Genomic DNA, 26,472 nt, shown 5'->3' with positions numbered 1-26,472 from the left:
AACATTCCAGACAGTTCACATCACATCACGTGTCTACGGTGATACATCAGCCCTCAGTCTGACCAAAGGTGTATTTACGTTTCCATTTATTCGTTTGGAAGAAGCTTTTATTCAGAGCTGGGCCAAAGTTCAACACAAGGCATAAAGCTGATAAAAAATGCCATCCTTGCCAATATAGCCCTGTTTCCATTTATTCCTACCAAGGAGGACAGACATTATCACTTGCAAGTCCTTGTGTGTGTGTGTGTTTTTATGTGGAATGGGGGGGGGGGGTGCAAACTGTGACACAAATGAGCTAGATGAAGCAGAGAGTCCCTTTATGTATGTGAGGGAGTGAAACTAAATGAAGCATGATCAGATTTTCAAACAGCAGGTCAGATACTCAGGTCAGATACCATACAGGTGATTTAAGGGGACGTGAGCAAATAAGGTGAGGCATTTCCCACATCACATGGGACTTACGTCACTCATTCCAGGATTCATGCCGACAAGAGCTGGCACTGACATCTTATAGCACACAGTGTTGACCGCACACATCTGGATGATGAGGTTCACACTGGCAGATGGAGCTGACTGCCAAGGACTGAAGGCTCCAGTGGAGTCAGTTGAAGGTGAGATGCCGCGTGCATCCTTGCTAAAGGCCAGGTGTGCAGCCTATTCCGAATAACCTATAAAGGTTTGATGACACATGATGTCATGATGGTGATCGACCACCCTGCAGGATGTTCCACTGGTCCAGTTATAGCCTTCAGGTTTTATGGTCCTGAAGGTGGTTTGACAAGCAAAGATGGACACCACCCTGACTAACAAAAACATGGCAACATTTCACTCCTGCACATCTAAAATTTCCCTCGGTATGAATCAAGTATCTAACTACCGGTATCTATCTATCTATCTATCTATCTATCTATCTATCTATCTATCTATCTCTATCCCCATCCAAGACATCCTAAACAGTCTAAACAGCATGAGAAGGCTGAGTAAACTAAACCTGCAGAGATGCATGAAGTGCCTTTGCCAAGGCCTTTTTTTTATAGATTCAGATATGCCTCAGAGTGAGTTTTTACTCCAAGGACACAGTCTACTGAAAGCATTATGCCACATGAATACCTAACAGTCAACAACAGGCCATTATAATAAAACTGCTATTCATGTATAACAAACTTCTGTTTTTTTTCAGGTGTCAGCATGATGAAAGAGCACCCTAATTCATTGTACAGTACGCATACAGTGTTCCCATTGCCTTGCTGTCGCCCTGTTTTTACTAGATGTTATGCTTAACACATTTGCCTGTTTAGCCTCCAGCCAAAGCTGAATGAATCAGTATAGTTCTTTGGGGTAGGAGTTATTATCAAAGGCTGTAAAAAAGCACAACAAACATTTCTGCTGTTTGACAAGACTACCTTGCTTTCTGACACTGGAACTAAGGCACACAAACAAAACACGTACACAGGCACAAAAAAAGCCTTGTACAAACAAACTCCTACACATACAGACACAGACACACACCTACACACACACACACACAACCGATTTATGTTCTGTGGGGTGGGCAAAGAGGCGCCTCTTTAAAAAGAGGAATAACTGTTGAGACGCTTCAGTGTGGTTAGCTGCTGCTGCACAGTGCTGAGTGCCCTGCACTCCACGACCCCCCCTCCACCCCCAACCCACACAATTAGATCAAACAGAAGATGCACAGCAAACCTGCGACAAATATACCCACGCACACACACACACACTCACACACACACACACACACACACTCACACACACACACACACACACACACACACACACACACACACACACACACACACACACACACACACACACTCACACACACACACACACACACACACATAGCAACCTCAAGACCTAGAATGCCCGAAGCGGTGAATTTCCATTCAGACAGAGTTGTACACAGTGCAACAATACTTTAGCATGTGTCATAAATGTTTGCCATGATTATGTAAAATACTATGAGCAACCCATCATGGGTGCGTTATATGTATTACAGCTATGTATCAGGGATAGTCACTTACCACTTAAGCACACTGTTGTTATTAGGGTGCATGTGGAAACTAGAGTTTACAATATCGTTCAATTCAATGGGCTACATTTTCTCAGAAATAACACCAAAGCACTTTTGAGACGGCAGCACAATGAGGAATCCTGAGGGGTTATTAATCTTTAAAGGGTCACATGACTCGCTGTGTGTGCAGCAGAGCAGACGAGTGGGCAGGCATGGGGTTACACGTGGAATTTCCCTAGTCTCCCCATCCCCTGTGACATCACAGAGCCGAGGACCCGGGCCACCTCCCCGCGCGGTGGTGGCAGCGGCGACTGCGCCGAGATACCGGAGGAGCTGAAACTCAGGTGACAAAGCCCCGAGTGTTGAAACTGACACAAAGAGAAGAAGGAACTGCACGCAGCAGTTCCCCCTCACGGTCGTGCTAAAGAGAAACGGTCAGCCACGAAAAAAACATGAAATTCTCAATAGAATGGAGGAAGTAACTCTTTATGAGGACATGTCCGTAGTTCCGTTACTTAGGAGGATACTTCGTGTTTCTGTCAAATGATCAAATAATCAAATAAGATTAAAAAAAATCTATGAACCAACTGAAATGGAAAGGTTCCAGGGTTTAGCATACTCCATAAGCATATGTTCAAGTAGGTTGTTGTGTAGTGTCCTTTAAGCTAACACTAATCTTTCTATGGAGTACTGTTTAACAAGACGCAGTTCCTGTTTGCATAGTTCACTTGAGGCTAAAGGCATACTGGTATTACACATACCATATGAATACATTAGTAGCACCACCTAGTGGTCGTGTACTGAGCCTATAGGAAAAACTAGTTATCCTCCAGTTAACATCTACATACAAAGCTCAGCTATCAGCACAGAGTCGTGAAAGCAGATTTATACATAAAAAGGGAGAGCTCAGGCTGAGACGTAGGGGTCTCCATATAGCAGCTAAATAGAGGCTGTTAAAACAAACCTTGAGGAGTGCAGACTAATCAATACCACACCATTAGCTCAGACATTAGGGTGGCTAAACAGAGGCGGAGATTCGCTGAAGAGAGCACTCATCACCAGGAACACAAGGAGTTTGGATTTGCCTTTTTTTCTTGTCGAGTGGTGGTCATACACTCCACGGCTACTGAAGACTCGAAGCCACACAACACACTGATGGTGTCGTCATGGTCAGGGATGTAGTGGAGGCTAAACGTAAGTTAATGCAGTTTACCCACCTCTGAAATTTCAGAAATAGTTTATCCACCTCTGATTAGAGTTTATCCACCTCTCAAAAGAGTTTATTCACCAATTACAACTTTTAACATTTACACTGTGTTATCCACAATCACAATATGTACACTCATCAACACTCTAGGAACCCGTTAATACCACTTGTATTGTTATAAACATTGGACAGTACCTCCACCATCATCAAACATGTTCTGAATGCCTTCCGAATCCGATACCGCATTGCACAGTCCACCTTACCATGATCACAGAATTCATAGTTTACCCACCTCTTATTTTACCACTACATCCCTGGTCATGGTCACACACTGAGTGGCAGGGACTCCACTGGTTGTCCTCACAGTGAGGAACCACCATTTTGTCATCTGCATTATCTTAATCCCTGCAACGCCCTCGATGAAAGTTGCCCAGGAACCTCAGGCCTTTCTGCCTTTGTCAAATCTTTCCAGCAACAAAGTTCAAAGGCGGAACAGGGTCAATGAACATCAAGACACACACACACACAGAGAGATAGAGAGAAAGGGGTTTGAGAGAGAGAGAGAGAAAGAGAGTCAGAGAGAGAGAGATGATGAGAGAAAGATGAACAAGAGAGACAGGAATGGTGATGGAAAGAGAGGACTACAAGGATTTTTCCGAGGAGAGAAAAAAAGCCTTCCACTTGCAACAGCTTACAGAACAGCCATGCCACGGAGGCGTATTTAGAAGCTCTTCTGGAGGATAATTGGTTTCAGAAGACAGAAATTTCCATCTATCTGTGGGCCTCTGGGAGACTGGGTGGGTTGAGGCAGGAGGGGGTCTGGGGCAGAGCCAGCTGATTTCCTCCCTCCGTGGATGGGCAGAGCAGAGCAACGCCGAAAAAAACTCCCACAGCAAGGGACCACGAGTATTCCCAAGCCTGCCCCTCCCAGACCACGGAGAGGACTCGCAGAGTAATGGCATTTTTTAGCTAGCGCATCCCAAATGGCCGGCATCCTAGTCCCCCCAAACCAGCCCCAAAAATGTAAACATCTGGCAAACATTTAGATAGGCAGCAGATGGGGTCGAGCGCACATCACGTAATTTGAGATCACAGTTGTTGCTCAAGACAAACTATACACAGTGGAGTCCGCGAGCCAAAAAGAGACACTTTGGTCAACACAGTCATATGATAGAGAGCGGTCACCAAAAACAAAAGCTGTTTTCAGAATGACTGTCGCTAACCACAGAGGAAAGGGCACTGGTCAGAGTCATACAAAAGCATGATGGCCTATGGACAAGCAATACACACACACACACGCAAGGGAAATGTGTGTAGTATTATGACATACATCATGTTACATCAGAAAGCTAATTCAGACACTAACATGTCTGGTAGGGCCTACAGTCTAAAGTCGAAAACCTCATTTACTCTTGGCTCAGAACGCTCAGAAAGGAAACCAGCTGGGGTAGCAGCTTGTTAACACTCCGGAGCACAAATGCAGATTTTACAGTCCCGCCATACCAGGCGAATAGACTCACCTCACACAATGCCTGTGTGTGTGCGTGCGTGCGTGCGTGCGCGCGCGTGTGTGTGTGTGTGTGTTTGTGGAGAGAGAGAGGAGGAACAAGTCACCGGTCACATGCCGACCATCATCACAGCAGCAAGACACCCAGCTAAATGGAAGAGCTAGCCTTTAGTGCAATGGGTCAGAGCCTGCAGACTTGTCACATTTCCCCGTGACTAGCTACATCATCGTTGTCATCATCATTATCGTTAACTGTGAACAACCAATAACGCGGATCTTGGTTGATCTTGAATGAACAGAGCCTTTAGGCTAACAGAGTGAAGGAAAATACTGTCTCTATTAATTATGGATGTTCTGGGGAAACTGTAGCCTAGTAGGATGTAACATAAAATTTTGAATAGTTCTGACTTGAGAAGTCAGAAATAAAGTTGTTTTAAACTGTTTTAAAAAGTTGGACTATTGACACATAGGGTAATTTTTTTACGCGAGAAACAAGAACGTTCACGAACAGGACAAAGGACTTTCTGAAGCTTGCTATAAAACAATAATAACGGCTTACCAGTTTTGCCTTGACGTGCACTTATGTGCCTTGTGTATGAGGTATAAAATACCCAATATCTTGAAGTGATTCACCACTGGATACAGAGCAACTATTGATGCTTTCTGATGCTGTTCCTGGACATTTCATAAGCATCCTCCAGAAGTATCCAACGCGTCTTGCTCCCGAAGCAGTATGTTATACTCCCAAAACGTCAGAATAGACTCTTCCACAGAACACGCCAGCTGTCTGTAGCCGCTGGCTGCACTACTTTCTCGTGCCTGACAAGGTTACACTGTTTTCGGTAAAAGCCGAGGTGTGGGGAATTCCTAGCAGTCACATTTTCCCTTGAAACGATTGGCCAGCTCCCGCTTACTCACTTAGGGAGTAGTGGTATGAGTCACAAAGTGGGAAAAAGTGGGAAAACACAAAAACAGTCTCACAAGGTTGGGGGTGAACAATCGATAGGTAGCCTAGTCCGCAAGATGTTACGAAGACAAATGTCATAAACAAATAAAACATGAAATTCCAGTTTGTAACTGGTCAATAACTTTTCGAGTGTTTTAGCCCGTTTCAATTCATTACACAACTCTATAATATAATATAACTCTAAAATATGCTATTTAAAGGTGTCCTGTTTTGGTTATGAGATCAACATAACATAGACCCACGATGACGCCCATGACTTTTATTTCTAGGCGATCAGAAAGCAAAGGCTATAGGCTACGTCGTTACACACTTGCGCAAAAATGGAGACGGTCCCTAATCTTATCAACATTTTCCTCCCCGCCCATTCGTCAACGGAGGAGTGGGATATTGGTATATTGCCTATTTGGGGAATTCTCCTACACTATGAAAATAATGAAATAAGATTAAACAAAAAAAATCAAGCTGTCCCTTCAATGCAAAGCGGAAAAAGACCACATGACATGACAACGCTTTGCCGCATGCTGTTAAAATTCTTACGTAGTCTAAACCTGCCCATATGGGCTACATTGTCCATATCTAGGGAAGGCTTCTAATCGCATGTTTCTTACAATGACAATCAAATGTGCCATTTGTGGTTATTTTCAGGTGTGTGCAAAAACAACTGCTTCCCATACCGGGAGTCGAACCCGGGCCGCCTGGGTGAAAACCAGGAATCCTAACCGCTAGACCATATGGGAGGTAGCAAACCTGTATGACGAATGCGATAATATTATCAACTACTGACATTGTGCCCATAAACATTCAGAAAGAGACTTGGCAGCCTAACCGCGTGACTCAGAACTGCCAACATAATATTGGGAAATTCTCAATTATTCTCAATCTATTTCAAAGCGACGCGATTATTTGCCGTAGGTCATGTGTTGGGTTTAGCTGTTGGTCTTGGAACTTGGAATATGGGAAGTAGGCAATGCAAATGAATGAAACAAAGATGTTGTGCCATTTAGTTTGTCTTCCGTCCAAAGTAGGCTTGTAATGGGAATTTTTTTCTACAACTGCCTCGTGTGCTGCTATCATTTAACTGAAATTGCGAGCACTCCACTAGCCCTCAATTAAATAAATTGGTCAACGCGCTAACGATCCGCGTGGCCCGAGTTCGACCCCCTAGTGCACATGTCAATTTGCAACTTTGTAATTCATTACTAAATAGGCTACGTTCTGTAGCAATGCGATTCTTTAGCGCACCCCTGCGATAGAAATCGCCATTGCAGGATACACTCCACTCAGGCCTACATTCCACTTGTGACAGAAAATCCACAGTTCACATCAGGACGGAAATGTTTCCACGTTTTTCAGCGCGTTCTAGTGATTTACCCTTTTTTCAAATTCTTAAAAGCACCAAAAAGAAGTTGACCAAGATCATACAATATTTCATTATTTAAAGTAGGCCTACAATAGCCTGCAGATTTCACTGTAGTCTATTCTATTTACACCTGATGGTTTCAGATATATAATATATAACATTTATTTAAAGGAAATAAAGTAATGGCTTTTTGTACATATTAGATGAGAGGAAAACAATATGTCAGGCCCAACTTTATAGGGGGAGCATTTATACCGCCAAACACCAACTAATTAGAGAGCTTTAGTTCGGCTGTTCTGGACCAAGGCTGACTATATTTTCCAATACATCACACCAATCCTCCTTCCACTACAACAGTGGCTAGCCTCAAATGTGTGTGTCTGTTGCACGTGTCGTTTAGGCTACTACTGCCCTGGTGTGCATAATGCTCCGCTGTATAGCATTCTTGAATTTCCCCTTGAGGATCAATAAAGTATCTATCTATCTATCTATCTATCTATCTATCTATCATACCTTTCAATCACTTTGTTCATTCTCTCCCCTCGCTTCTAACACTGTAGAGGTGCTCACCTAGAGGACTTGCATGACCACAAATCACTTTGTTAAGAGTCTACGTGCACTCACAGTCTCTAGTTAAAAAGGTATGTCGACTCCACTGTTTTAATGTCAGGTTTGTCCTCAATTCTACAGTCCTTAATTCTGGCAGGAGATTTTGTTCAAATGTAAACAATCAAATTCACCTCTCACTACAAAGGATATGCTATGAAGCCAGTAGCTGTAACAGTTACTAGCTTACCCAGGTAACATCAATAAATAAATAAATAAATAAAATAATAATAATAACTTTAGCCTACTTAGATACTGAAATACAGATTAATATGTTTGTTCAATAATGTCTAGTCAGCACACCAAATAAGGAAGGCCTATAGATAGAAATTGTGAAAATAAAATATGTAGATTTTGGTAGTTTGGTCTTTACATGTAGCCTTGGCAACTAGCCATAGGCCTGAATAATATGCACATGAATTGACACTAGTTAAACTCACCTCAACATGTTTTTTGCAATCATTTAACCCGCCATGGGCAATGCTAAGGTCACTGTTACAAACAGTGCAGCGTGCAAGACTAGGCCTATCATTCTTTTTCACTCTTATGATTATGAGACAAGGGTACACTTTGAAATGGGTCTTACATTTTCCTTTTTGGGGGCACTGACTCTGCCATGACGCTCCTGTTCCTAGATACACTGAACTGATTAAGTTCGGGAGAAAAGAGATAAAAAGCTCGCCTACACTGAAAACTGATTGGTTGATTTAGCGAAACAGGCCAATCAGGATGCTCTCTGTCTTGGATGCGCTCAGGCACACACGCAACACCCCTCTGTCTCCCCCCTGTCGTGTGCGCGCTACACTCAGATGCACACGCGATTTTAAGTCTCGGTCTGTGTGATCGCTCGCTCTAGATCCCGGGAGATTTTATCTAATTTGCGGGCGTCAGGGAGCCGCTATGAACATGCGGGAGACTCCCGGAACTTCCGGGAGACTTAAAGAGCTTGCTGTTTGAGTTTGCTGCCAGTGTTTGTCAAGTGTTGTGTTACGTGTGTTTTTCTTATTTTTGTTCCCTCACTCATCTATATGCTTTCTCTGAATATGATGGAGTTTTTTATTGAATAAAAAAAACATCATAATAATAATAAAAGGTAACATCAGGAGTAACCACTAATCTCAAATCAACAGGTCTCTTCATGTAGTATAACGTTATTTTAGAGATCAGTGATTACTGTTGAAGTTACCGTGGGTAAACGAGTAACCTCACTCCGTAATAGGCCTCAGCTCTCCTGAAGCAAGTTGTTGATTCACTGGAGTAGTTCGGGGGGGTATTCCAAATATGCGGTCTAGTGGCAAACCTGAGTGGCAAACCTTTGGCAGTGTACCTGCTAAACCTCCTAATATTGGAGCCCTGCGGGGTATACCACGAAGCAAGGTCACTGGCTTACCCAGGTAACTTCAGGTGAAACTAACTGCTAACAGGTGTAACTAACTGCTGATCTTCAAACAACACGTCACTTTAGAATCAATAGCTGCTCAGTGCAGTGCTTTTGGAGATCAGCAGTTAGTTACACCTGTTATTCTCATAGTTACCCAGGTTAGCCAGTAGCAGAGGCAGGGCTCTTCTAGTAGGAGATGTACCACATACTCTTAGTTAAAGGTACAGTCAGCGATTGCATATCTTGTTGCGTATGTTTATGTTTAAATTTCCTGGCAGACGGTTTTGTTCAAAACAACATACATTATATTTTAACCAAGGACCAAACAAAACACACCAGAGGTAGCTCACCCCTCCCTTCAGTATTCCTACAGAAACTCCACACAGGGGTTTTGTTACAAAGACCTATTTTTTTACAGTGTACTCACAGGATGGGCAGCTAGTGGATCATGAGGAGACGTTCAGTGACTGACAAACATTGTTATGGGCTTGAAATTGTGTATGATCACTGACCTCCCTTTAACTTATCGGGGTTAGTCACTAAATCATGTACTTGGAATGATTGAGTGTCAAGACTGTATATGGACAATGGAGTTGAACAGTGTATGGTAATATTAATTGAAGGTACTATAAATAAAATGAATAGGTCTGAATTGAACAACAAATTAGAAATTTAATTTTTCAGATCTATAACAATACAAAACACGTCAACAAGGTACAACTGTTTACTAAAAATTCCAGATTTATTAAAATAATAAATGTACAACACATTTGGTGAAATGGTGACCAAGCTGAAGCAGGGTCCTGTTTGTAATTTTGTAAAGAAGCGCTAGGTAGTTGAACGTGCGAACACCAGAGTTGGGAAATTTACACCGCTTTCTCTGCGACCACTTGACAGATCACTGCCTAAGCAAGTCCACTTCATATACACTGGAGTTTGTAATGGTTCAAATCCGAGAAACCTGCTCTGGAGCAGCCTACACCGGCACTTCATTCTTTTGGTCCATCCAGATGTCTCTCAATGCTTATATACGAGAAGCACAACACAAGACTAAGTCACAGTGGTACCTTATGGTCAAACAGTAGCATAGAAAGTGCGTGTAAATATCCCCTTTCCCGTAGTCTGTTGTGTTTTCTTTTATATAACGGCAGGGCAGTGCATAGAAAGAAGGCACTGATGGTCTTGAGATTAGCGCATGGTCACCAGCTCCTCTGAGGAGGTGGGGTGGATGGCAATGGTGTTGTCGAAGTCCGCTTTGGTGGCGCCCATCCTGATCGCAACAGCGAAGCCCTGCAGCATCTCATCACAGCCAAGGCCCTGCATGTGTAGGCCAACCACCTGAGAGGAAGGAGGGAGGGAGGGAGGGGGAGAGAGAGAGAGAGAGAGAGAGAGAGAGAGAGAGAGAGAACAAAAACAAACACAAAAAGAGTAAGAGTAACTGAAGTAAACCAGCACACACAGAAATCAAATTCAACATGAGCTGGTGCACTAACACCAACATGTTTGAAATGGCAGCACACAGTCTGAGAGTTCAGTTTTCGCATTGTCATTGGTGCAGAGGCCTATCCCACATGCCACCTTAGATACGGATGGACTCGGTGACTGCGCGTGGGCAGTCAGTCATCCACCAAACAACTTGTAGCTCAAGTTTATTCATGTCAGCCAGAACTGGTCTGGGTACTGCTCAGTCAGACTTGGCCATACCTTCTCCTCCTTGCCCACGCAGATAAGCTTCATGGCGCACTGAGTCTTGCGGGTGGTGACGGCATGGTACATGGGCGTGAATGAGGTTTGGTAGGTCTTCAGATTCTCCTTCCCCCAGCTTTTGATGGCCTCCTCTGCAACAGCATGCAAGGGAGAATGTAAGGTGTCAATTAAAGTGGAGCAAGTTATACCTCTAGTCTGCCTTCATCACAATGTTCAAAACGGCTCCCACAATAGGCCAAAGCAGTAGTATGAGCATCTTAAACATGTTATATGTTAACATGGTCATATGCTGACTTCTCTCTTAAACCTACAGTGCTGCTTGAAAGTTTGTAAACCCTCATGGTCTCATGCTTTTTACAAAAAAAAAAATTAAAAAAATAACCTTATTTAAAGAACATCCAAACCCCAATTTGTAAAGCTGACCATCCAAATAATAGACAAAGAAAAGAAAGCTTTATAGTTTCATTATATATTCAACAAAAGTGGTTTAGTCTAAATATGATGAAATATGGATCATGTAGTTCATTTCTTGTAGCACTTCCTTTTGCAACCACTAATTCAACCAAAAGCCTTCTGTACCCATTAACCAGTGTCTCACATCTGGTTCCGCGGATTTTTGCCTACTCTTCCTTGCAGGACTCAGCCAGTTGAGAGAGGTTGGAGGGTCACCTGGCATGCACTGCCCGATACAGATCTAGCCAAAACATTTCTATTGAATTAAGGTCTGTACATTGACTAGGCCAATCCAGAGTATGAATTCTTTTTATCTTAAGCCATTCCTTAGCCATTTTTGCTTGAATGCTTATAGGGTCATTGTCTTGTAAAATCTATTTCCTCCCTACCTCATCTACCTGACTGACATGAGGTTCAGATCAAGAAATTGTCGATAGGCCTGAGAATTCATGGTTTCCTGGATGATATGGAGTCGTCTAGGTCCAGAGGCAGAAAAACAGCCCCACACCTCCACACCTCCACATTTCCACCACCATGCTTCACTGTTGAGAGGGGGTCTTTTTCTTGGTTTACAGAGTTGGCTTTCCTCCAAACATGGCGATTTGACTTGTGACCAGATAATTCTATTTTGGACTCACCTGTCCAGAGAATGGACTTCCAGAAGGCCAGAAGTTGAATCGGGCAGTTTTGTTATCTCAAGAGCAGAGGCTTCCTTCTACCAATCCTCCCATGAACGTCATGTCTGTTCCAGTTTCGTCTGATTGTAGACGCATGTAGATTTATTCCAGATGCTGCCAGAGGTCTGTAACTCTCTAGAAGTGATGTGTGGGTTGTCTTTTACCAAATTCATTATCTTTCTGGTGCATCTTGCTTATACTTTTGATGGGCATCCACTTCTAGAAAATGTTGCTGTGATGTTTGAATTTACCTACATTTTACCTCCATTTGAATTTACCTACTTGACCTTACCAATGCAGCTAAGGGTTCACTTTTACAGATACATTAATTCCATGTTTCATAAATGTTTTGGTTTCTCACGCAATTCCCTCTAAACAAGGCCATGCATTTGATAAATATACACACCTGGCAGTTCATATTTAAAAACTGGTGACGATAAAATAAGAAAATCATGGAAAAACTACAGAAAACTACAAACTGTTCAAGGGGTTCACATTCTTTCAAGCAGCACTGTAGGTTTTCCTGTAACTGAAACCCTCCAAACACAATGTCACATTAATGAAAAAGGAAACAATTCCAGGTTTAGCATCCTGTTGGAACATGTGTCCATAGGTAGACTTATTTATTTGATGCACATAAACAGTCTTTACCGCCAACTCTACAATCACCACACACTTTTATCATTGGCTCCGATCATCCACCACGGCATTCATCTGTAAGACTGCGGATTACAACTGATTCGGCAGCAAAAGCACCACACCAAGGTACACCCTTTTCATCTAGGCAATAGCTATTAGAAGAGAGGCTGGTAAAACATCTTGGTCTTAACCTTTGACATTTGCAAAAAACCTTGCACCTTGAACAAACTTTAAATAAACTTTACTTCTTCACCAGGTTTAAATGAACCGTCACTTTACTGTTTGAAAGAAGGGGAGCTCTTGTGCATGTAGCCTAATGATTAACTCAAGAGTCAGTGTGTTTTATCGGTTTCATTCAGGTGTGGTTAACCTAGTTTTTTTAAAAGGAGCATGCGTGGTTTTACAAAATTCAACAATTAGCTGCTTGTTTAGCAGTTCACCAATACAGTATAAATACAATCATTTGGAGGAGAATGAACACCTCTACAGACAGGAGGCTGCAAACTCCTGGCAGCAGGGGTTTACAAATGGTAGCGGTCAGAGTATTATACTGACCATCACATTGCCATACAACGTCCTTTGTTGTGCTCTACACACAAAAAGGCACAACGCACTTTCTGAAGTAAGAAAAGTGTTGACTATACTGTACAAAAGTGCTCCCTTGGACAAGACATTTTAAAATTCAACGGACAGTTGACTACCGGTAAACAGATTTTGCAATTAAAACAATGACATAACACTGCTTTTTGATAATTCAACGGTAAGCTTCCAACACAAAATCAGTTCCTTGCTGGATCAGAATGCAAAGCTTCCTTTAGACTAATCCTATTAATTCAGTGTGCCTCTTTCCAACTAATTCCATTTAATCCGACTGAAACTGCGGTTGAACCCCATTATCTAGTCATCATTATTCATCTCCAGCCAATTAGAACGACTGTCCCTTGCATTTCCTGATGCCATAGACAAGTTTCTCGAGTTCATAAGGAGCCGAGTCAGTCAGATACTTTATAGCTTCTGGTTCAAGGACCTGGTTCAATAGTCCATTTGTTCCATTCAAAAGGGGCATCTTAAGAAGAACCTAGTGGGCCAAGAGTAAAGATCACACTACATAGATTTTTTCAAAAATGCACAGGCTGAACTCACCCTCTGTGAGTCCCACGGTGCCTATAGGTGGGTGGGCGAACACCACGGTGGGAATGTTGCTGTAGTCCACTTTGGACTCTGGCTTGTTTTCAAAGAGTCGATGGGCAAGCTTTCGGCCCGCAGCGATAGCAACTGGCCACACAAAGAGGAACAGGTGTGAAACACACTGACAGACAGCAAGAAAACGTCACAATACCATGCAATGGAGATAACATCACGTCTTGGCATCTACTATGAGTAACAGGCAACGGTGAAGATCGGGTTCACTTCCTGATAAGCTGCTTGTATGCTTACTGTATATGCAGAAGGTCTTGATTTTTTTTTTTTTTTTTTAAATATTGAGCTGAGCTTTGAGACTTGTGAGACACACACACACACACACACACACACACACACACACACACACACACACACACACACACACACACACACACACACACACACACACACACACACACACACACACACACACACACACACACACACACACACACACACACACACACACACACACACACACACACACACTGTATCTAGTGTAAAACAGGCTTGATGCCAACAATCCTACTACCTGAGCTACATTTTTATTACAAATGTATTTACTGATGTAGTGAATAATCATTTACAAAGTGTGCTAATACTACTGATGATGCTGCAACTACTTTGACTTCCAGTACTGATAACTCCAATAACAACCACAGCAGCAATTTAGCATGGGGAATTTGGGTCATAAATAGTCTCCCTAAAGACAATAATGTGGAAGTATAACTATTCACTCATCATCACTGATGGAGAAGGTCAAATTACCAGGAGTAAGGAGGGCCTTGCCGCAAACATCTCCAACCGCGTAGATTCCTTGACGGGTGGTGTTTTGAAATTCATCCACCACAATGTGACCCTTCTCATCGACCTCCACACCCTGTTGGGCAAATATGGAAGTCCATCAACTGTGCTTCACAGACCAGAACATGTTTTGTTTAAGAACGTTGTCTAAACTTGGATGGATTTACCATATGACTGATGTTGAGTCCATTAGTGTTAGGTTCTCTGCCTATAGCCCAGAGAAGGCAGTCCACTTCATCAATGACCCCAATCTTGTCCTCTTCCTTTTTCTCTGGGTCTCTGGTGACCAGTGTGACCTCCAGACCTTGGTTCATTTTCCTGACTGACTTCACCTATCACACATCACTTACCAATTAGCAAGCATTAGGGCACGAGAGGGGGAGGTCTCAAGGTCAAGGCATTGTAAGGTTCTAGGAGGAAATGGGAGTTAATAATATCTACCTGTGTGTTCCTCCACAATTCAATCCCAGCATTTTCCAACTCTCTGGTGCAACTTGCGCTTATGAAGGAATCAAAGTTCCTCAATACCTAGCGAAAAAGACAAAATTAAAAAGTTCATCAAAAACAGTGAACTTTACGTTGTGCCTTATGAGAGAAAACATGGAACTCACATGTAAAAGAGGGTTCTTACCTCACCCTGTCGAATGATGACTGATGTCTTGGACCCCAAAGTGGAGAGGATGCCAGCCATCTCCACAGCAATATACCCAGCCCCCACAATAACACTGCGTCTACAGGGACAGGGACGGACAAAGCTCAGCAGATGACACAGCCACCAAGTTCTGAGAAACAACGTTTACAAAATACAAATACAAATCTTAACACAGCCCTGTTCTGTGACTCACTTTGGAAGGGTATCAAGTTCAAAGAAACCATCACTGGTGATGCCAAGATTCGCACCTATGAAAAGAAAACACAAAAAAGGCTCTACTGAACAGACTCTTTCAGTTTCCTGGATGATCTTATCAACCAGATTTGCACAAAGGTAACAATAGCAAACAAGGAAGCACACTAGTCATTTTCAAGTAGTGAGTGCTAAAAACATGCGAGGTGGCATATATTGTTGCTATGATACTTTTTATTTAGCTAAATCGCTAGCTCCCGGACTTAGCTAAGACAACTAAGGCAGCTAAGCAACAACCCATTGTTGAAAAAAATGGCACCTTAAGTTGAACTATTTTTAACTTTCAGCACCTTGCCGTTTTTTTGTGCTTGCGCCCCACTTTTAAAAACGTGAGGCGTGTTGCAATGCCCCCCCCCCCCCCAAAAAAAATGGGAAAACCCACTGGCACCTCACCTGGGATGTCATTGTCGCTGAGGACAGACGGGCGTCCTCCTGTGGCAATGAGAATGTGTGGTGCCGTATACTTCTTCCCATTGACCTCTACTGTGGGTTCAGGGTCGTCAGTGAAGGATGCAAGGCCATGGATGGACTCAATGTTTGCCTAGAGCGGGAAGACATAACACCTCCAAGTCACATTGACCATCAATAGCACAATCATCAACATCAACCATTGTTTACTCAGGGGAGGTTGACTGAGCATTAAGCTCTTTTACACTAATGTTCTGAATTTACATTCAAACAACAACAATCAAATAAAAAACAATAACTAAAAAAAGAGTATGGGAATGAAAATGAGCCAAAATGAAAAATAACAATGTTTAGGTGCCTCAAAATTGAGACAACACAAAGGTCTTGCCTTGTCAAGATTCCCCTGATAGATCTGATTTAGTCGACCAACGTAAGCATCCCTCTTGCTTTTGAGCATGCTGTGGGCACACAGAATAACACATTTCAATTGAATTCCCTTATCAGTTGCATTTGTCACTATCTTCAGTGGAGAGGCTATGGTCAGCTTCAGGGAGCAAACAAGCTTTGACTCCACCTCTAAGTCTGTTATCACTCCAGATCACCTTGAGTTACACTTGAAGGGTGTGGAATGCTTAGCTCAGACAAACTCATTTAAAAAGCAACAACGGAGCCATAGTCCATGGGTAAAACCATCCATCCTGTTGCAATCTGAACTTCCCTAAAGAGGTAACATTACATTGTGCAAGCAGTGAATAACAAAGCTCTGTTACCAACTGACGTGCCATCGCCGCCACCACCACCACCACCACCCTCTCCTCCGCACACATACAAACTCAACTTGACCAAACATGACTGAATTGCAGCACTGTCGGTCTCAGTGGTGTCAGCTTACTTACTGCCAGCTGAACTGAGCGTTGCCACCAAGGTAACCATAGTCCGCTCGGTCATGAGCTACCTCTGCATGCACAGCCGCATTCCACATTACCTGTCCATACAGCAAGAGGCAAAAAGCAGGGCGTTTAAGGTCAGCAGTCAGTCCAGTCATGTTACCTACATTTCAAGGATTAGGGCTGTGTATTAAAGATGGGTGCACACAATAGAAGAATAGAATAGGAGCGACATCACTACCTTCTTGGGGACGCAGCCCACGTTCACCTAAAACCAAAAATGACATACCATTATACATTTATTTACATAAACAAATCCTACAAAACAACTATTCAAGTAAAAATAACTTGGATTCAAATATGTACTGATCATGTATGTAAGTAAGGGGTTGCATACGTTAGTAGAAAAATAGTGTGGAAAAATAATGTGATAACACTAACTGCAACCAAGTTAAATCAACACCAGCTGTCTAAGGTATGAAAATTCCCAAATCTCTCAAGAAAAGAAAAACTCCCTCCCACCCACATAAGTTACATCATGCCCAGCTTTGAAGAAGTGGGTTAGCCTATTGCAAAACGATCCTAATTTCTTCATAGAATTTTGCAGAACCATGTCCAATCCGAAACTCTGTTTGACATCATAGGCTACGGCAACCATCGATAGTAGGATACAGTTTACATTAGCTACTCTGAAGCAGAGACGGTACGCTGGAGCGGTGCCCACTGCTTTTAAGCTCTGACAAACCACAACATTGCGCACAAAAAAACACGCCACAAAAAGAGCGTAATCTGGAGGCTTCGCAATGCACTGGACTAGGCTACATGTGACATTTGCGAAGAACCACCGCGGCCAATATATGTTCGAAAAACTATACTGCCTTGGCAGAACTCTCGCGCTGATGTTTCGGCGCAACAAATAGGACAAGCAGGCTTTTCATAGATCACATAGCATGTTGCTGTAACCAGGATAACGTCTACTCACGCAGGTACCTCCAAGTTTGTGACTCTCGATCACGGCGGTGGAAGCCCCCAACTCCGCCGCCCTCCGGGCACCGGCCAGCCCCCCAGATCCACCGCCTATGACCAGAAAATCGAACCGGGTGACCGTGTCAGAAGCCATGGTCCGACTGAGAAGTCTACAAGAGGGTGAAAGCGATCGCCGGAGTGTAAGGAGTGACACTTGCACTCGAGTAAACTGTATTATAATAGCCATAACCAGGAAGCGCACAGCACCGGACGCAGTTGTTTAGACTAATGGGAGGGACATTCCAATGAGTGATGCTGAAAGCCAGTGCTTAGTCATTGTGAATTGCAACAATAGTGTGTAAATCCCAGAAACAGTTTTAACAATAGTCATGGTGATGTTAGTATGGCCTACTGTCCATTAGGCTTGTATGACTCCCGCATCCATATGGCCGGTGAGACATGAAATAGTTTACAGAAACACTGTTTCAGGTGTAAGCGCGTAATGACATTTGATTCGACCAGCAGGGGAGCAAGGGCAACCATGTCACTTTTCAGAGAAGCTGGTGTTTCTGGAAACCATTTAACATGTGCTCTGAATTTAAATACCAAACTATCGCCGTGGGAGAGGCGACGCCGTGAGTCACAAATGATCACAAAATGACTTTAAAAATGCACTGGCAATTCAATCAGGTTATGGGACAGTAACGCACACGTTTGCCTTACAGGCAGGCAATGCACTCACCGACAAAGTGTCGCTATGTTTACGCTGAATGCGGAAAACGCATTTCGGTACATCTTTTCAGCTTGCTCTGTGAGCAAACTCCCTTTGGACTGGCAACTTTATCTCAAGTGCTCAAATTGTAACATTTCATATACAACTGACTTCCCAATACGTTTTCCCTTCTCATGTACGCTGCATAACAACATGAGAACCAGCTGCTTTATACATGCTGTTGAGCAGCCTACACCAGCTTCCGGTGATGGGCCGGAATATTTGCATTTCAACATAAAAGTCGTTTTATGTGTCTTCCTAGCAGCAATTATTATTTTCAGTATGCAGGCTATGGTTTATTAGAGTTAGTTGCCATACTTGGTTACCCCACTAAATCTGGTAAATAAGCTGATCGTGGAGACTATTCACCAAGTCTCCAACTCTTATATTTCTTGTCCATCTCTTGTGTCGATTGATTTCACCAGCAGAGGGCGTGATTACTGTGTGAATTCCATGACATCGAGGCGATTGTTCAGAATGCAACATTGTAATCTTTCATGGACATACAAATTGGCAGGCTGGATTAATTTGAGCTGGTCAAGGCCTACTGTAGGCTATATCAAAGAAGATGTAGGCCAGGGGTGTCAAACATAAGGCCCGGGGCCAGATCAGGCCCGCCAGCAGGTTTTATACGGCCCCCAAGAAGTTTTCGGTGGGAAAGGAAAATTAGAAAGAAAATATATTCACATCCACAATTTGTAATAAGAAATTTCTGTGATAAATTGATTAAACTTAGCACTACAAATCATCCTTAGGTAGGAAGAGGCCAAAAAAACTGACATGGAAAGTGGGTGTTTCAAGAGAGAAAGAGCAGGATATGACGAGGAAATGATTTGTACTTGTTTGCTAATGAGTGGGTGTAGTAAAGGAGTATATCAAACAACACTCTGATACCAATGCAGAGAAATGAAAATGACCACGACAATGACGGCCCCCGTGAGGTCTCATTCCAACAAATCCGGCCCACTGCCTAATATGAGTTTGACACCCCTGATGTAGGCCGTATCATTCATATGGTTAAAGATGTTCAAGATTGTGAAAAACACGTTCCTGTTGTTTTTCTTTCTTTCTTTCTTTCTTCCTTTCTTTCTTTCTTTCTTTCTTTCTTTCTTTCTTTCTACATTTGCGGCTCAATGATTAATTTAGGCCTAGTCACTCATTAATTAGTTCAGTAGTGATTGTAAACAGCTATATTGGGAACAAAAACGGTGTCCCCATATAGCGTGATAAAAATGTTGGCCCACAGATTATTCCCCGGTGACACTTGCTGACAACCGGAGGTGTAATTCCTAAGGTCAGCGTAATTTGCGGTTATCTGTAAACGCATTATTACTCTACCAGGTTAATGGCTTGTGGTCACTGCTGATATAATTTGTACAAAAATATGGTTATGACAGAGTATATGTGGCAATAAATATCGTGGTTTGCATCGCACAAACTCGTTTGTGGCACAGCCGCACATCTGCATGCTCTTCAATAGCCTACACGGGTCTTCCAGGTGCTGGCAGTTGTCATTTCATGAGCAGCCTGTGCCTTTTTTTGCTACGAACGACCACACACAACTATGGGGGATCATAAACACCCAAGAGCGTATCAAGCCGCACTTTCCTTTGGAGTTCTGATGAGTTTTGCTTGCAGTGTTTCGGGACAGACGCCTAACATTTTTAATGACATATTGCAGTTCTATGGTGAAAATGGCTTCGTGACCCCCGCTGACATTAATAGTTTATTTGAACTCCTGAACACAAAGCCACATAATCTCGAAGGAATTGTATCCAGCTCTCAGGTAAGTTAAGTCATCCTTTCATTTATTTGGGAATGCTGAATCCCTCCCCGATAGAAGAGATTATTGTTTTATCAGTTAGCTATAGTTTGAGTGATTCACCTCATACCCAGCCGAACTAGGCTAGTAATGATGTATCAGTCATCTGACTGAATTTAAGGATTACTTTAAGTACAGTTTTACTCTATCAATATAGGCTATGACTTAATTTGACTATGGTGTAGCCTTTGAATTGCTGTCATGACTTAAAAACAATGTTCAATACCGAACCTTTCCAGACTCCGTTAACTCTAATTCTGTCCAGTGTATGTCAGGAGTTGAAGTCCTTGCCTTGTATGGACTCGGCAACCTCACCCATTTAGGTGAAACTCATCTGCATGACATCTGCCCTGCTCTTCTTCAACAAGCTGTGCAGCCCTCGTGCCCTGAAGATGTAGAGGTCAATTCGACCGTTGATGCCACTGGTGAGTGCCTGGGACATGCAGAGTCTGAATTTTCTGATTTACAGTAGTCCTTCGGATTGGGTCTGGTCCTACAGGCTATAGTCCGCATTGTCCATGCAGCATTTCTTTCATGTTGACAAATGATGCATTTTACCATTGATATCCATTCACGATTTGCAGTGACATATTTACAGTACAATGGAGCAAGGTCTGTGTGTATGACTGAATAAAGTGCTAAAGGGTACTAATTTGTTAAACATATCAGCAGATTAGCCTCAGAGTAGTGTGTGTGTGTGTGTGTGTGTGTGTGTGTGTGTGTGTGTGCAGTAAAGGGGACTACTAGTAAAGGTTGCAATTAAAACCAAAGATCGGAAGCTCCTAATTTTACAGCTCACTGTTATTTTGGTTTAATGAGTTCAAGATGTTGTAAATGAGATTAGAGTTGCATCATTACTGCATGACAGGCCTACTGTCCACACCCTGCCTTTCCTTTTGCATGAAGCAAGCTAAACAAAAGAGAAAACACAGCATTTTAAAATGAATCCTTTTTTGTCTAATTCATCACATTTTGGAGTGCCATGGCTTCATGTCTATGTTGACAAAAATGTATGTCCTTTCATGTCCATATCTATATACATTGTACATTACATGTCCTATTGCTTTCAGCAGTGAGCTGATTTATCTGTTCCTTGTAAAATTGCTGATTGTGCTGTCCTCTTAACTGTCATCCCCACCATAGTGTGGGGATTAGGGTTTCTGTCCATTACCATCATCAACTCTTTCTCTCTGCTGGGACTGTTCCTTGTCCCCTTCACAAAGAAGGCCTACTTCCCCAAGATCCTCACATATTTCATTGGGCTTGCAATTGGCACACTCTTCTCTAATGCTGTCCTACAGCTCATCCCAGAGGTGAGTGTATTTTGTGAATGGCCTTTAGGATGTCATTATTTTACCAAAGGTATTTTGGTGATATACTGTAGATTTAATGCTAAGCAATTTTCTATCTACCTAGGCCTTGGGGTTTGACCCCAAGAAAGATAACTACACATCCAAAGCTGTTGGGATATTTGGTGGATTCTATCTGCTCTACTTCATGGAGAAAGTCCTTAAAATGGCACTAAAAATAGACATAGAGGTAAGACTACACAACATTGAAAACATCATCCATGACGACAGGTTTTCCATGACGACAGGTTTTATTGCTGTTTTATTTGTTATGTTTGTTATGTTATGTTCTGTTTTCTCAAAGTAAACCTTTTTCCTTGTCTCTGTTCCTAAGCATGGCCACAGTCACTTTGTACCTCCGGATTCTCCCCAAGTCAGCTATCACCATGGAGATATGGGTGAAAAGAATGGAGATGTGGGAGAGAAGAATGAGGTTATTGCTGTGACCAGCTTCAGTGACAAAGCCAATGTGACTGCTGATCCTACCCAGGTATCCCCCCTACCACCACCACCACACATAATTAGCTGGCTTAATGGTTGTAGAGCTGTAGCAGGATATGAGATAGTGGCATTTGTCTTTGTGTTCACTAATCAAGAGATATGCTGTCACAGTGGAAAACTGTTTTAAAGCATTTAATTTTTTAATATATGATAATATTACAGTAACATTTAACTCCAAAAATAAACACGTATCCATGGGCAATAGATTTTTCGGTTACACTTTACTTGACAGTATCGACATAAGAGTGACATGACACTGTCATGAACGTGTCATAAACAAGTCATAAACGTTTATGACATAACGCTTCTGTTATTAAGTGACATTCGTTTTTTGTCATAACAAGTCAGGGTTAGGATTAGGTTTAGGGTTAGGGTTAAGGTTCATGTGTCATGACTGTCATGTGTTCATGAAAGTGACATGTCACTCTTATGTCGATACTGTCAAGTAAAGTGTTACCGATATTTCTTTACTGAAAATTATTGTTTGTATTGAGGGAATTCTACATGATATGTGAACTTCCTATGAACCTGCTTAAAGCATGCCTGGCATTTTGAAGGGTTCCGCAGAACACACTCCAGCAAAATATGTTACTTTCAAAAGTCTTCACAGCAGAAATGAAACAGAACAGTAGGAGATTGAACTACTGCCACAGTGCAATTAGTAAAATAATGTTAATGGTTAACTGAACAAAAGAGAGTCCCATGCTGGCCTTGAAGCAGGTCAAATGCTCAGTTAGTACAAATACAATCCTTTAGAAAAAAGACATTGCAGTTGTCATGAAAGAAATCGCTGAACTAATCATGTTTAACATTTTGTAAATGGCCTTACATAGAATACAAAATAGAGTGAATCAAATGAATGTTCAGTGTACGTTTTGAAGAATAGTAGACTATTCTAAACAACAGGCTAATAAACACATTTGCTTTCTGTATATATGTATGTATGTATATATGTATGTGAGAAGCTAAATGCCTGTAGTTGACTGTGGGCACAGGAATCGTCTGTCTGTTCTATCAATTCTGAGTCACCTCTCAGTAAGGGGTCTAAGTGCAGACACACAGCTGTGTTTGTTTTGCAGACAGAGCCACTAGAATATCACTCTGACCCAAATCAACATGTTCATTTCCATACTTTTTGACAAACTATCTATACTGTACTACCTCATCTTAGTTTGTGACCCTCAACAATTTGAAATGGTTTCAGATCACTTTTACAAGCGAAATAGAGAAAGAGATGTGATTTGATGATTTTGACATGTGACCGCTCCCCCATTCCCCACCCACCCCCCTCTCTTCAGACAGTGGTGGGGTCGCGGACGTCGTGTCGCTGGCTCCGGGGCGCGAAGCTGTCCAGTATAAAGACGGTGGCCTGGATGATCATACTGAGCGACGCCTTGCACAACTTCATTGATGGCCTGGCCATCGGGGCGTCTTTTACTGTGTCCGTGCTCACAGGGTTCAGCACCTCCATCGCCATCGTGTGTGAGGAGTTCCCCCATGAGCTGGGTGAGGAAACGATAATGTCACCACACACACACACACACACACACACTCTCTAAAAAGTGATGTGTTAAAATGAAACAATGCGTGTTAGCTCAGGGACAACACAATTTTGTGTCAGTTTCAACACAGCAATTGGGTGGCTGAGTGAAAGGTGAAAGACAACAAAAAGGTTTTTTTTTTTTGAGATTACTGAAATCTGTCTTTCACCTGGCCCTGAGCATATTCAGCAGATTTTTAACACATCCCTTTTTTAGAGTGCACACACACACACATACATGTTACTATGCTCGTATCAGCACAGAGGCCATGCTGGACGCTATGTTGATACACACACACACACACGCACGCACGCACGCACTACACAAGGACCAGATGTTTACATTTGTAACAATCCTTTATGGATTTATTGAATAGAGAAAATGATTGATGATTGAATGATTGAAATCATTGAATGATTTAGAAATCATTGTGGCCTATAAATAAAACATAGCTCTTCGTCATATGATGTATAATTTCCACTAGTTATTAGCTATTTAATATCAGTACAGAGCGCTTGTGCTTGTAATATAGGCAGATTACTGTATGTTAGAGATAGAAACTATTAGAATAGAAGGAGCTCTCCCTTTGTCGCCCCCTACAGGTGACTTTGTGATCCTGCTAAGCGCGGGCATGAGCATCCCTCAGGCCATCTTCTTCAACCTGCTGTCTGCCATGTCCTGCTACGTGGGCCTGGTGTTTGGCATCCTCATTGGCAGCACCTTTGCCCCGAACATTATCTTCGCCATTGCCGGGGGCATGTTCCTTTACATCGCGCTGGCAGACATGGTAAGCAAAGGGCAAAGTTCAAGTGCAAACACGGAGATCAAGTGTGTACACTGTTCACGCAGTGCAGTGAAGGACAGTCCCTGAAAGGCACTCCTGTTAATAATTCAAAACAGACCATGATAGATAACCTATAGGAATTTTCCCCAGACTAGAAGTCCTCTAATGGGGTTTTGTTGCAGTCACTATTGCTCCCCTTTGCTCCCCCCCACCCCCCAAGTCTTTTCTGCATAAGCTCACAACATGAACCTCATGGATAAATGATGAGGAGGATTGCGTCTATACGTCGAGCTACTGTAAGTGAGCAGTGTAGAGTTGTGTTGAGGAGGTTGACGAGGCACGTCAAGTAACGCAGTGGTGAGGAGCTCAGAGGACAATGTCACGAGGACCTCACTAAAACCCAGGATGTAAAATTTACAGGCTGACAGCCTAGTTCATTTAGTTTGTGAATATACTGTATATAATGACAGGTCAGTTTTATTTGCTCACTCTCTGTCTCTCAAGCCAGAATGGTTCATAAGCCCACAGGGAATGCATACACAACTGAACAAAAACAAAGGGAATATAAAAAAAGATATGCATGACACCACATAAACATCATCCATCTACGTAAAGATAAGCCATGCATATCTTTGCCATGTACACACTGTAGTCATCCATCAGTTTTTTTTTTCTTCTGTGGTTGCATGGGACATGAAAATCCTCAAAAGGGGTGAAACGTAGCAGTTTAAACTATTTTGGACAAGAGGTAGTTACAGAGGCAGAGAAGACAATTACAGGACCACCAGAAACTAATGGGAATCCTTTTCATTTGAAGTACCCCAAGAGCATGGTTTATGGGGGTTTAGATTCCACAGTCAGCAACAAGGGACAAGTGGACTCTTTGTTCATTTGAAGTTTGGGGCCAGACGGAAGCAAGAGTCCTCATGATCTATACGATCGAGGGACTGTTAGGCTATGTTCCCTAACCACCATGGAAAAACACAAGCCTGTAATTGCAATGCCTGTGGTTTCAAAAAAGACTACATTCTATGGTATACGATCTACAGCAGTCAGCATATATACACTGGTCTGGCTGGCTTGTTCCCAAAACGTTTTGTGGGTTGCTTGATCAATGATTATGTGGACAGCCACAATTTGCAAAGTGTGCAGATGTTGTATTCCTCCGTCTCCTATTTCTTTATGACTTCCTTTGCTGGCTCTCCCAAACATATGTGGTGGATAAGATAAGGGCAAGCCAGCTTTTTGATGAAGCCTAATTAGGTTAAATAACCCTCAGCTGTGCCAGGGAGGTAGAACGCCGGGCACACTTGAACATTGCTTCGTGCACCAGTCCTGTTTTGAGCCTTCAGACTTCTAACGAGAGACTCGACTCTGTTCTTGCCTGTGCAGTTTCCTGAGATGAACAGTCTCAGCAGTGCGGCGGAGAAGACGACCAAGACACAGGTGATTTTCTTCCTGATCCAGAACGCTGGAATGCTCTCCGGATTCTCAATCATCCTGCTCATAACGATGTATGCCGGACAAATCAACCTGGGCTGACCCTGATGGACTCTTCCAGTAAACGCCCACTTTTGCTTACTGGGTTGAAGTCTGCGCTTCCACATTGAAGGGCATATATATATATATATTAGTTTACTCTCTATTGGATTAACCTAGTATAGACAACGGCACTTTAATTTCTTTATAATTGCCACCCTTGAGCCTTGCATTCAAATGCAGATAATGACTGCATTAACATGAGAATCAAGACTGCCTTGCTTTTTAATATTTAGGTATTTTAATTATTTGTGTGTATTTATGGAAATTATAACATAATATTTATATTATTTAAATATTATGAAGTTTGTAGCCACATTAATCACTTTTGTGCAATACTTTTCTATGGTTCCTCTTGAACACCAAGATAATGCAAAATGACTGAATTAAAATGTTGAATGGCCATCTGAATTCCATTTGATCATATTTAATGACGTATTTTTTTGAGCTTACAAATAAACAATTTTCTATTGCTTA

General features: G+C 42.4%; 3 protein-coding genes and 1 non-coding gene across 6 annotated transcripts in view; 1 reads left to right on the top strand and 3 right to left on the bottom strand.

The window, feature by feature from the left end:
• Positions 1-5,582, bottom strand: part of elf1 (E74-like ETS transcription factor 1) — a 49,935-nt gene extending 44,353 nt beyond the window's left edge. The window contains exon 1 of the mRNA XM_076291607.1: positions 5,306-5,582. The gene's annotated coding sequence lies outside the window, so the exon portion shown is untranslated. The remainder of the gene's footprint in view (positions 1-5,305) is intronic.
• A 796-nt stretch (positions 5,583-6,378) lies between these two features.
• On the bottom strand, positions 6,379-6,450 carry trnae-uuc (transfer RNA glutamic acid (anticodon UUC)). The gene has a single exon. It is a non-coding gene; the product is annotated as a tRNA-Glu (tRNA).
• Positions 6,451-9,712: 3,262 nt separating this feature from the next.
• Positions 9,713-18,566, bottom strand: gsr (glutathione reductase). Of its 3 annotated transcripts, XM_076291603.1 has the most exons (14): positions 18,430-18,566; positions 17,704-17,857; positions 16,963-16,989; positions 16,731-16,819; positions 16,223-16,292; positions 15,820-15,967; positions 15,368-15,422; positions 15,154-15,253; positions 14,964-15,050; positions 14,690-14,854; positions 14,487-14,598; positions 13,680-13,811; positions 10,765-10,898; positions 9,713-10,398 (listed from the first exon to the last, which is right to left on the bottom strand). In XM_076291603.1, exons 1-14 carry the CDS (start codon positions 18,480-18,482, stop codon positions 10,249-10,251), a joined length of 1,476 nt encoding a protein of 491 aa, XP_076147718.1. In that variant the 5' UTR covers positions 18,483-18,566; the 3' UTR covers positions 9,713-10,248. The 3 variants fall into 3 exon arrangements, with proteins under 3 accessions (XP_076147718.1, XP_076147716.1, XP_076147719.1); XM_076291601.1 differs by lacking the exon at positions 18,430-18,566 and having other exon boundaries at positions 17,704-18,080; XM_076291604.1 differs by lacking the exon at positions 18,430-18,566 and having other exon boundaries at positions 17,712-17,759.
• Positions 18,567-18,571: 5 nt separating this feature from the next.
• LOC143132224 (metal cation symporter ZIP8) lies at positions 18,572-26,472 on the top strand. The gene is made up of 8 exons (XM_076291605.1): positions 18,572-20,245; positions 20,547-20,706; positions 21,425-21,594; positions 21,698-21,820; positions 21,965-22,120; positions 23,430-23,637; positions 24,275-24,459; positions 25,849-26,472. Exons 1-8 carry the CDS (start codon positions 20,024-20,026, stop codon positions 25,996-25,998), a joined length of 1,374 nt encoding a protein of 457 aa, XP_076147720.1. The 5' UTR covers positions 18,572-20,023; the 3' UTR covers positions 25,999-26,472.

The sequence above is a fragment of the Alosa pseudoharengus genome, unplaced genomic scaffold (genome assembly GCF_046254945.1).
Source record: "Alosa pseudoharengus isolate Yale_2024_CS ecotype anadromous, Long Island Sound unplaced genomic scaffold, YU_APseudo_1.1 YU_APseudo_1.1_scf_19, whole genome shotgun sequence".
NCBI classification, from domain to species: Eukaryota; Metazoa; Chordata; class Actinopteri; order Clupeiformes; family Clupeidae; genus Alosa; species Alosa pseudoharengus.
This window is presented reverse-complemented; position numbering and strand designations above follow the sequence as displayed.